Here is a 12450-nt window from a genome sequence, read left to right on the forward strand (position 1 = left end):
TGAAGAGTACCGCATTGAACGTACCTAAAAGACCCTCTTGTACAAGCTTGAAGAGCTTGCTGAGCTAGCCAAGGAAACCCAAAAACTAAAACAGACATAAAAAAACAACGTATTATGTGCAAGAGACATGAAGCGAAATAAGCAGAAAAGCAGTGTGAAAGTCTATCGAACGGAAGCAGTGGTGATGTAGAATTCAGCAGAAAAGTATCATCGAAGGAAATTGCACCAAGACCAGAAGTGGTGCAGCAGAAGATAAACTGGTTCGAATTACAATGGCCTGTCATCAGTTAACTGCATAGCCGAGAAGATCTGGCTCACTACTGCCTTTGAGAAGGTAAAACCTGTGAGTGCGAGGTCATGGGAACTGGCTGAAGATAGTGATACCATACACTGATCGGTGTATGCAAGAAAGAGTGGATATTGAGCGAGTGTACCGGTATCCGCATGTGAAGAGGATGCTTAAGAGCTTAGCTGAAGGAAAGTAAAGGACGAAATTGGCTGTAACAGTGTTACAGATTTAAATTTATGGAGAGCGTGGAAAATGCGTAAGTGTATATGCTGAAGGAGCAAGATTGAGGTTATGTTCTCCTGGGAGAGATCCAGTGGGAACAAGCAACCGAGAGTGAGAGAAGAAGCTGTGCTAAAGACACCTCCTACACAAAAATGCTAGAAATTAGATCTCAGAACAAACCCCATTCTTGATATCTACTCCTCAAGTTTAAAGATGAAGGAAAGGCGAGAGGGCTAATATAGAAAAACACATCAAAAGCAGTTTCAGGTGTGACTGACGTGCGACTGGAAGAACAAGAGAACGAGGTATCATCCAAGGTATGGATCTAGGAATCACTTCCAGATTGACCATTAAGAAAGCTGTTGGAGTGAAATAAGCCCAATGCCGAGTTACGAAATTTCTGACCACCAGGATCACCAGCGGTTTATTATTTTACGAACAGAGAAGGCTAATCACGGGATATAGTGGAAGTATCCACATTGGATGGATGAAGTGCACTGTTACAGAGAACAGACAGCCTGTATGGTACTATCGGTGAATGAGCGTCGATCACCTTGCCCGTCTGTATTGCCAAGAAATCTAGAGATGTGTGCCTAAGATGTCGTTTAGAAGGACACTACGCGAAGGATTGTAAGTTCAAGGAGCCTGCATACTACATATCCACGGAGTTTGGTAACAGGGCTTACATAGCCATCGTAATACAGAAAAAAACGAGATAAGAGTTCCAGAAGCAAAGAAATGGTTAGGAATGAGAGACAATAACTAATTAATGTTAATAAATCTGGAGCAGTGATGGATATTGTGTGGAAAATTTGGCAGGAAAAAATGGTTAATGTCGTGATTTTAAGTGAACCAATCTGTAATGTGTTAGCCAGAGCAGTTGGTGGCTATATGAGAGGAATAATGTGGTTACCAGTATAAAACTTGCCGTGTGACGTGTAAGAAGACTAGGTTTTGTGCCATGACCAAATATTTTTAAGAATGTGAGCGGTTTCTGTATGATCTCAGATCGAGAAGTAGGAATGTCTTGTAGGAAAGTACCTGTTATGGGATCTGAGAAGTGAGTCCAGAAGAGGCAGTTGGTTAATGAGTGGGTGTGTTGTGCAGAATGATTAAGGTTTTTTTTAAGAAAGGTATTATATGACTACAATGTTTTTTTCCCGTTTGGCAGGATGATGAGGGAAAGAGGAGGAGAACCTTATCGAACGCAGTCTTCGAGGTGGCAACTCAAGGTGAGAAAATAGAGCAGAAATAAAATTGGCCTAGGGGTTGAGAAATAAGAACAAAAGGTGTGGGGAGATTAAGAGAGGTATTTTAGCGAACAATGAGCGCGTTGGAGAGATTGAGTATAGAGCGAATGCCTTTAAGGACGTGATTGTTTCGAATGAGCTATAAGGAAACGGGGCGCTGTAATTTGTCTGTGTATTGTGCAAATACCCACATTACCTATCACCATACTATTATTAATCTAACAGCCGATCCTTGTGCAAATAGCCACATTACCTATCACCATACTATTAGATATCCAATTCCATTTTAAAGTCTCAGAACCTATTGTTGTTGTAAAAAGACATTTGATAAATTTCTGACTGAAGTGTTTCAAACTAAGTGCTCAGTATACCATTCACAATGAAGTGAGCCCACTGATGAGCTGCCGATGCGACGTAATTTTTGTAATTTCTGTGTTATAATATAGTCGCCAGGAAGATCTAAATCTCCAATGTGTTGAATGGGGTTTATGTTTTAGCGTAATAAAGAAAATAAAAAAAATTAAAAAAAAACAGTAAAAAACTTTATATACTAACTGTTAAATAGAAAATGCAAAACAAGAGTTTTAAATGCAGATACTAACCCTATCTTTTATAAAAAGAGAACTCTAAACAAATTGACTGACTGGTTAGTTATGAAAACCAGTTTCAACAAAACACAAACGCACACCCGTATTATAATATTTTTTTAAATTTTTTTCAGAGTACAGCTGAAGCGATTTCGCCTAATGTTAAGAAAGATAGGAGAAAGTTCGGTCTAAAAAAGAAGAAATCGTCTTCATCTAAAGGAGGTAGTGTAGATTTAACCATACAGTTAAGTGGAGGAAAAAGTATTATTGGTACTGATAACTTGGATAATATATCTCCATTATCGGTAAGTTTTGACTTTTCAGATTGTTCAAAGATAGCAATGTTTGTTAATATATTCCAGAAATACGACTTAGCTATGTTGGCAAAGTCGAGAAAGGTACTTATAAACATTATTAAATTTTAATTTAGTTATTTACAGTATAGTGTCGAATAATTTGATCCATTTTAATATGTCTAAAAAGAAGCTTAAAAAACCATTTATTTTTTAGGCTAATTCATTTTCCGGATTATCGACATCAGCCCCTACTAATAGTAACCTCACTACTTTGCCAATTCCTGCTAATACCGTTGTAACAGCTCCTACACCCGACAGTTTAAGCAACGTAGATGTCATCTCTCTGTCGGCTGAAAATCAAATGAGGGAAGATTTTATAACTCTTTCCAAACAAGGTAAGAAGCAATAATTTTTTATCAAATTAACTGTATTATATCGGCCCGACAAAGCTAGAAATAGTTTTAAATATAGAATATTTCTGAGAAGGTATCCAACCGCAACTGTTTAATTCGATAGTAATTACAGTTTTTCCAATAATTGCTTTACATTTCTCGTATTTATTAATTTTCTGTTTTATTTTATTGTTTTCCTTCTAAAAATAGTAAATGGCCCCACGTTGGGCACCAATTTAGTAACAAAAGACCGCTGGATTCGTTTATTCAACGGCTTTGGCTAGCTCACTCAGATATAGGACTGTTCTTGTCTTAATATAAAATGGATTAAAAAATATTTAATTTACCATATTTATTAAGACTTATTATTATTAACAGAGCAAGCAAGAACATGTTTTTTGAGAACAGGGGATATTCACACGGTGCTAAATCTGGCGTCATGCATTGAAATATTCCAATATAATTGCATAGTACACGTCAGTTATTTATGTCTACTTTGTGAAGTAATTGATGTAAATAATGCCTCCCAAAAAAAAAACGGTCTCCATCACGTTTTAGCCGATTGGGTTATCTTGGTACTCTATGTTATATCGATGCGTTGATTTGGTTGCCCAATAGCTTTAGGTTTTATAAAGTCTCGTCTGTTACATTTAATTGGATTGTGAAAATTAATGGATGGCTTTATCATCAGCTCTACAAATCTAAATTAGTCGTGGTTGCCGGTCTTATTATAGCTATCTGCTATATATCTGTTGTTATTGTATCCTATCTTTTTCTGAGATGACCAACTAATCTTCTACATCGGACTTTTCCCAAAATGTATTGCGGAGTCTTTCATGTACTTGGTCTCATCCTCGTTGACCTTAATACCAATTTACTTCGCCTAGTTTTCAAATAGGGCAAAGATTTCCTTTGCAGCTTTAGTGGATTGTACAATTATGTCCACATCGTCAGCAATAACCGGTAGTATTTTGGATCCCTGGACAGCAAAGCCGTTTGTCAGCTTGGGTTGTGCTTTCCTTACTACATATTCCAAGGCGAAGTTGAGCAAGAAAGGGACCAAAAGGATCTCCTTGACTAAAACCAGCGTCAATAAGAAATTCTTCTAATGAGGTGTTGTCCATTTTGATTCGTGCAGATGAGTTCTCTATGTACACCTATTATTCGTACCAGCTTTCTGGAACTTACATCTCCTAAAGCCAGACTTGTAATTACCTATTATATCTTCTGCGAGAATTATTCTTCTCAGTAATATTATAGACATTACTTATGTTATATTAACTTATGTTGTATTAACTAAACAAATTCCTGTATAATTCTACATGCTGGCTTCTTGGCTTGTTGTAGGATACGTTTTGACTGCTATTTGATTTAACTCAACATATTGTACATACAATTAAAATATATGTATTCATTACAGTGATAGCTAGTTTGAAAACATTAACCTTTGGCCTAAGTACGGAAAGGGAGCGAATAAAGTCAGCGTTGGATTCAGAACTACAAGTTCCGGCAAGCGTTACAAATCAGAATTTAGTCACTTTGAAAAACAGTCTGAATCAGGTGCTGCAACAGAATACGGACCTTAGAAGTAGGTTAACCAGAATCCACGAGGCCTCCGACCTGACTGATCTTTCCTGTGTAGAAAATCTTCTAGAAAGCGTAAGTATCTATAGGTTTATATGTAAACTGTTGTGATTTTTGACTTTAAGAGTAGATACGAATTGCTCAGGACAGCAGTGTATAAGGGAACGTTTCATCAATAATTTGACACATTGTATAATTCGAATCTGAATTTTAATCATATTATAAATGTTTTTTCCTCTTTTATTTAATATCCAAGAAACATTTTCTTTTCTTCTTTTCAATTTATCGAATCTATAATCTGACGTATGCTTCACTGACTGCCCAGCTACCTCTCTATTTTTTAGAAAATCTTGCTTGTGACCAACTGGATTTTAGTTTGTCTTTGATTGCAATTTCAAATAAATCCACTACCAAATCTAATTTTATTCATTTTTTTGTATGATTATATTTATACCAGAAGTGAAATCTGTGTCACCACCTTCCAAGGACGTCATCTTCTGCGAATATATTTTTGATATCATTGATCATTATTTCAGTTTACATCTCGATATCAAGAAAGCAAGACCATGGTCATCTTCGGTATTTCACTTATTCTGTAAGTTTTTTTTACTTTATTGCAAAAATAATATTCTATTTGTATACGGTGATATTTTCAAGTCTGTGAATAGTACAGGGTATTTCTCTAATCTATTGATTCATTCTCTGCCATTGATCTTTCTGGCAATTTTATAATATTAATTAATGAATGTCTTGAATATACTCACTAGATTTTATTTCGCACTCTTAAATTTCTCCATATGTATCTCAGGCATACCGATTGATGCAGCTTTTTGCCTTTTTGTTGTATTTTGTATACTGGATTATGTTTGCTAGAGGGTGCGCTTCCACTTATTTGAATTTTATTACTTGTTAAATGCTTTTGCCTTTAATTATACTTTTACATCATAAATTTTGTCATGTCCAAAACTTTATATCTACAATCGGTAGTCTACCAATACGAGATCGTGGCTCTCGACGAGCGACCATGTTGAAACCTCGCTATTGAAGGCATTTTACTAAAAAGTATACTAACTATACTGGAACCCCGCCACAGCGACGTTTGCCTTGCCAGTTGTCCCAGTTCTCGCTATTAGGATAACTGCTATTATCTCAACGTTAGAGATGTCAAGGGTCTTTGTATACTATTGCCGATATCAGTACAGTTTTGTTACAGTATTTAGAGGACTATTATAAGATTTGCCGTAATGTCTGAATAGTTCTTCCAGGTCGACATTAATTTTCTTAATCTGATATCGCTTTCTATAGATAAGGAAACAGGAAGTATTTATATGTCTTCATATAAATCACTAAAGAATTAAGTTTTGTTGTAGTGACATTAGTTATGTTTCATTAAATGTATCTTTAAAATTGTTTCTACCGAAGCACATTATCGAAATACTCAAAATGCATTAGATATACAAACTATATTTGCAATCCAGTCCGATGATTTTGGCAGACAATAAAAATAGTCTATATGAGTTTTGATATTTTACCAAAAAGTATACTATTGATATGAGCTCTTTGTTACATTGGCTATTGGTGGCAAAGTATAGATCTACGCACTGTAATGAACAGTGTACAGAACTACTAGGAAGTAGGCTTAGGATACTGAGTTACTTTGTGTCTCGAAGATACCGTTGTTCAGTCGTTGCTGATGATGATGGGAGGGGCCGTTTAGGGAAGTATGGAAATAAATATACAAACAAAGAAAACACAAAAAAGCAAAGGAAGAGAACATGTGTTTACAAAAAATGGGCGCCAATGTTTTTAAATCTTTGAATTCCAAAAAAAACGGAAGTGGGAGGACCAATATAAATGTCAAAAAAAGAAACGAGAATATAAGCTCAATGTATAAGTCAGATCTAAATAAACCTTTTAACAGGTGTAAAAAGAGCACAAATAATAATAAAAACGTTTTATATGTATATAAATATAATGTAAAATTAATAATTAATTAATTAGTTAATCAAATTCCCTTTAATCATGATTAAACTTAACAAAATGTACAAAGAAAATGTCAATAGTATTAAATAACATATGTACTGGTTAATGTGACGTAAATTTATTGAATATTATGTAAGTAATTGTATGAAGTTTCGTCGTCGACAATAAAAACTCTTTAAACTCGAATAAAGAAGGTGGAAAATACCTATTTACTGCATAAATATTATTAAGCCTCAAATTTATTGAAAGTCCACAAATGACTATCTCGGTAATCGGATTAGTTTAGACTGAAATCGAATGAGAATTTGACAGATTACCAGTAGAAATAAAGATTGTTATCGGCGATTTGTAAAGCACCGGTCGAAATTAGGAACATTGTTGCAAAAATCTGCAGAGGACCGGTCGAAATTAAAACATTGAAAAAACGAGAAATACATAAGTGTAACAGATATATAAAATAATTATAATATGTCTTGCCTAATTAAAACAGGGGTCCCTCAGCTGAAATCGTGTTACATCTTCTTCAATAGCAGACGGGAAATTACTATAAGTATTTGAAATTTAGATATATTTATATTGGCAAAAAAAACTACCTAGAACAATTAACGTTTTTGGGGAATACTTTTAACAAAACTTGAATTCCAAACAGGGGTGGCCGAAAAAGGTAACGCTGCTCTTTGAAGGCAGTAGGGCGGTAACTTAAAAAGGGATTATTTACTTTTAAAACTGAATTTTTATTTCTGTAGAAATTTTCAAAGTAGTTATACTAGTAGTAGTAGTAGTTATAAACAATATCGCGAGAAAGGACCACAGAGGAATAATTAAATATAGGGGTTATCTCGCGAAATTTCAAAAATAAAGAGAAAATAAATAAATTGAAACGTAGAAGCTTTTGAACATGTTACAGCACAACAAATAAAGATACAAACGAATAGGCTTATCTTGTTAAAAAGTCTTTTTAAGTTACAGCTACTTTCAATTGATTGTTTATTTAAAAGGCTTAACTGTACAGCGAAATAGCAAGCTCGAAAAGGATTCTCAAGGAAAAGTCAGAAGAAAAAACTGGATCTATAACAACACTAGTGTAGTCTTTTTGTATAAATAACACATTCGACTCTGAATTAAATTAAAGTAATAAATTTGATGGACCATTATGAAATGTACATTGTAAAATATTAACTTAAAAACATTTTATGAAAAAGTAAATATTATCTGTACTCAATTTAAACAAATGTGTCATTTTATTGTTGTCACAATTCCTTGGTTTTTTTAATGGCTAGTTATCATTCGTAAATATCACCGTTTACATTGTGCTTGCTTGACTAACTCCCCCACCCTTCCCCCAGCAACAAAATCATCGTAACTACACGGCCTCGTTGAGCTACAGCTCCTCCTGTGTAAGCGCGACAGAATTTTTTGATGCCGAAGAATTGCCTCCGGACCAGAAGCCGTCCAAGTATCCTCATGGCGAGGAGGAGTCTGAGGTGAGAACCAGGTCGGAGACTAGCTCGGAGGGCGGATCTCTGAGTAGCGAAGGAGAGGGAAGTATTAGTTCCGAAGAGTCTGAGCTGGGAGTAGAGTTAGATACCGAGAACTGTATTGATATTAGAGGTAAGTGTTTTTTTTTCTTTAACAGAATCAATAACATTGTTTTAAAAGTAGTTTTGTTTATTGAAACTGATGCAGAAGCAAATATGAATGTTCCTTTCGTAAAATTAAAAATACTTTAGTATCCAAAGTTCACTTTGTAGTGTTCTATATTTTTTTATTTTTTGTTGTTGTTGAACTTTTAAGACCTATTATGTGTTTTGTTGTTGTCTAAACTGCACTACATTCTTAAATTTGATTAAGATTCCCAGAGTTGGTACAGGCAATTGTTTCTGATGTAAATGTTGGGTGTGCTATGCTGCTTAATGCTTTATTTGGTAATTTTTATATAAATATAACAATTGTCTCTTTCACTCATCTCCACAGCTGGATCACACAGACATTCTAGGTTGAAAATGCATTTTTGCTAGCTGGAAGTTGGTCTCAATTGAAATTCTACAACTTACAATCTTCACATTAAATTGTTAAAGTATCTAATTATGTCGGCAAATAATAATATCTAATTCACGGCAAATGAAGCACTGGGAAAAGTTGAAAATCGGAAAAAAGGAAAACCTGAATGGTTGTCAACAGAACTAGAAGAGAAAGTTCTCAAGAAAAAAACAAGCATATTACATATGGCTTCAATCCAAAGATCCTCAAGAGAGAAATATACGCTAAATGGAATAGAGAAGTTAAAAAAGACGTGGATGAGGCGAAAAATATTAACTGGGAGGCTAAGTGTGATGAACTGGACAGATTTATGGGTGGAACAAAAGTGGCACAAGCTTGGAAAACATTAAAGCAGTGTAGGAAAAATGAGAAAAATGAAGACAACATTTCTCTCATAAAGTTAAAGGAATGGGAAGAATATTATACGAAACTGCTGAAAGAGGATAGAGTAGAGTACAGATGGGAAAAGATAAGGGAATTAATAGACAACAGAGACGAAAGACAGGAAATCCCTATAATAACATTATCTGAATTGACGAAAATCTTAAAAGAGGTTAAAAACGGAAAAGCCGCAGGGTCTGGAGACATTCCCATAGAGCTGGTTAAATATGGGCCGACTGCACTTTTAGAATTAATAGTAGACCTTTTCAATAAATGTATGTGTGGAGACCAGGAAATTTCTAAAGATTGGAATAAATCTTATATAAGCTCCATATATAAGATAGGGAATAAAAGAGACTGTTCCAATTATAGAGGTATTAGCGTGACGAGCTCTGTGGGCCGGATGTACGGCAGAATATTAAAGAAGAGAGTTGAAAGACAGATACAAGATATTGAAGAAAAAAGCGGCTTTCGTACCGGGAGATCCTGCCTTGATAATATATTTATCCTACGACAAATAATTGAAAAGCGTGTCGAAAGAAGTAGAGAGACCCATTTGGTATTTATAGACCTTGAGAAAGCATATGATAGTGATAGTTAAAGAAAATGTTTGAGGTCCTCGAAAGGTCCGGATTGGATTCGACGTATATCCGAGCGATATATAAATTGTACGAAAATGCAGTTAGTTGTGTAAAAATTGGAACCAGAACCTCAAATGAATTTAAAGTCACTAAAGACCTAAAGCAAGGATACTGTTTGTCACTGACACTCTTTAAAATATACGTCCAAGAAGCATTGAGGAATTGGAGAAATAAATGTAGATTTATGGGCATCGAAGTGGGACAAGAAACTCTGTATACATTGTTGTTTCCAGATGATCGGGTGGTGGTTGCAACCGACGAGGAAGATATAAATTATATGAATCGAAAATTATTTGAGGAATATGCCAAATGGGGGCTTACTGTAAACATAAGCAAAACAGAATATTTAAAAATTGGAGGAAATACCACTGATCTGAGGCTTGAAAACGCAGTCATAAAAGGCTGCAACCAGTATAAATATCTAGGAAGCATCATATCAGCAGATTGCAGAGTTAAGATAGATGTACAAAACCGAATAACCCAAGGGAAAAAATACATCCGAATACTGAATTCATTACTGTGGTCTAATAAAATAAAGATGCATACCAAACTTCGCGTATACAGAGCAATTGTAGAACCAATTACCACATATGGTGCCGAATGTTGGACGATGACAAAGAATGAACAAGATAAAGTAGACGTTGTGGAAATGGATTATCTTAGAAGGTCATGTCGAGTATCGAGAATGTTTCTAAACACATGCTGTAACATCTCTACAAAAAAATCAGTGGTAGTGGATATTGCAGTTTTCAATTCATCCATATCTGGAACATTTCCTCTATAACAGATGCAGTGAAACTGGATATTGCAGTTTTCAATTCTTCAATAAATTTTAAACTGTTTTTATACTCAGTTTAAAAGCAGTTACGACAGAAGAAAAAGTCACGTGGTGGTAGGTCTGTCGATCGTAGAGGCCAAGTTCCTGCTAAATTATGCAATCTTAAAAAAGTCTGAAAGCAGTGGAATCGAAAGAATGAGTTGCACGATTTTGTTGGAAATAATCGTTCAGTAAGTGTCAGTTCGGTATCGTTCTTCATTTATTGTTTCAGTGAATAAAGATTCCAAAATTTTTTAGAAATCGCATGCTCCTGTCCACTCAGCTGACCACCGATTAGACTTAGGGAAGAAGTGTTGTATCTATGTTTCATCCATTAAAACTATTATGATGACATGTTTCGCTTTTAATCGTCGACGCATTGTATTTTATCAACTGCGAACAGACTGTGTTTTTCTGATAAAGTGGTGAATAAATGTGTTGCTTTCTGCTATCTTTCATGCAACTTCAATTTATGGTCGAGAAAATTGATTGTGTGGACTATTTTTATAAAGTACAATACACCAGCATATCTATGTTTTATAGACCTGACAAAGGCTTTCGATCGCATCCAAGTCGAAGACGTCTTACACCTACTGTATAAAAGAAACATACCAATCAATATTATACAAACCATCGAAAATATCTACTTACATAATTGAATACAGGCAAAGATAAATGGAAAACTAACACAGTGTATACCAGTACAAAGCGGAGTCAGACAAGGTGACTCGTTAAGTCCACTTCTCTTTAATATAATAATGGACGAAATAATGCAAGCAGTACGTAAAGGTCACGGTTACAGAATGGGGAATAAAGAAATTCAAATAATATGTTATGCAGACGACGCCGCTTTAATCGCCGAGACAGAAGACGAGCTCCAAAGATTAACACACATCTTCAATACAACAGCCAAGACATACAATATGATAATATTAGCAGAAAAAACCAAATGTAACAACATGACAACATCTAAATACTCACTACGATGTAAAATCGAAATTGATGGGAAAATAATAAAGCAGGAAGCAAGGTTTAGATATCTGGGAATAGATATAACTAGTTACGGATATGTTTTTACTCACGGTATACGGTATTTTCTAAGAAGAAGTACGACAACAAAGCTTAAAAGCAAGTAAAGCGGCGGGATCTCTTTAATGACACAATCTGGAAGAACAAACATCTAAGACAAGACACAAAAACAAGAATCTATAAAGCAGCAATTAGACCTATATTAACATACACGGCGGAGACAAGACCTGACACATCTAAAACGAGATGACTACTAGAAACAACAGAGATGAAAATACTTCGACGAATATTAGGGAAAAGTCTGTTGGATAGGGAGAGAAGCGAAAACATAAGAAGAGCATGCAATATAGAAGACATAAATGGATGGGTGACAAAACGGAAACAGGAGTGGAACGAACACATTAGTAGAATGGCAGAGGATAGAATAGTACGAATAGCACGAGATAAGTCACCAAATGGAAGAAGAATTATTGGCAGACCAAGAAAAAGATGGTGCGATAATTTAAACAATTTAGGAGGCTAATGTTGAAGAAGAAACAGGCTTTAAAGCCTACATACAAGAAGGAAGAAGAAGACTAGTTTTATGTATTTGGGGACACTCGCCGAATTTGAGTTACCAGAGTGTTAAATATATATTACTGCATTTAAATCCATTATAATTGTAGCATGGATCGGTGGGTTGGGTGATATTCTTCTGTGATATATAATTATTGTCCTGTTTTAGGTGTCTGTCACCTCTTCAGGAAGTGGTTTGTGTATTTGATGGTGGCACTGGATTCTTTGTGGCTCACTGGTGATGTTTGGTGGCGGTGGTTGGTGTTGTCCTGAGGAGGAGGTCGTTTTCAGAGGCTGGCCAGATGAGAAACGGCTTGCGTTTTAAACGGTTCTTTTCAGAATTTTTTTTTGTTATTAAATTATAATGAATGAAAAATGAAAATT

The 12450-nt window shown here is 35.1% G+C and overlaps 1 protein-coding gene across 2 annotated transcripts in view; it reads left to right on the plus strand.

Annotated features, from left to right (window-relative positions):
- The window catches only part of LOC140443158 (oxysterol-binding protein-related protein 3-like), a 130615-nt gene that overhangs the window by 87370 nt on the left and 30795 nt on the right, over positions 1-12450 (plus strand). Inside the window, exons 5-8 of one of the 2 annotated variants that reach the window (XM_072534253.1) lie at positions 2483-2746; positions 2859-3039; positions 4457-4695; positions 7950-8214. In XM_072534253.1, the coding sequence (XP_072390354.1) occupies positions 2483-2746; positions 2859-3039; positions 4457-4695; positions 7950-8214 (949 nt within the window). The remainder of the gene's footprint in view (positions 1-2482; positions 2747-2858; positions 3040-4456; positions 4696-7949; positions 8215-12450) is intronic. The other variant, XM_072534254.1, reaches the window with a different exon arrangement.

Source organism: Diabrotica undecimpunctata, chromosome 6, assembly GCF_040954645.1.
Source record: "Diabrotica undecimpunctata isolate CICGRU chromosome 6, icDiaUnde3, whole genome shotgun sequence".
NCBI lineage: Eukaryota > Metazoa > Arthropoda > Insecta > Coleoptera > Chrysomelidae > Diabrotica > Diabrotica undecimpunctata.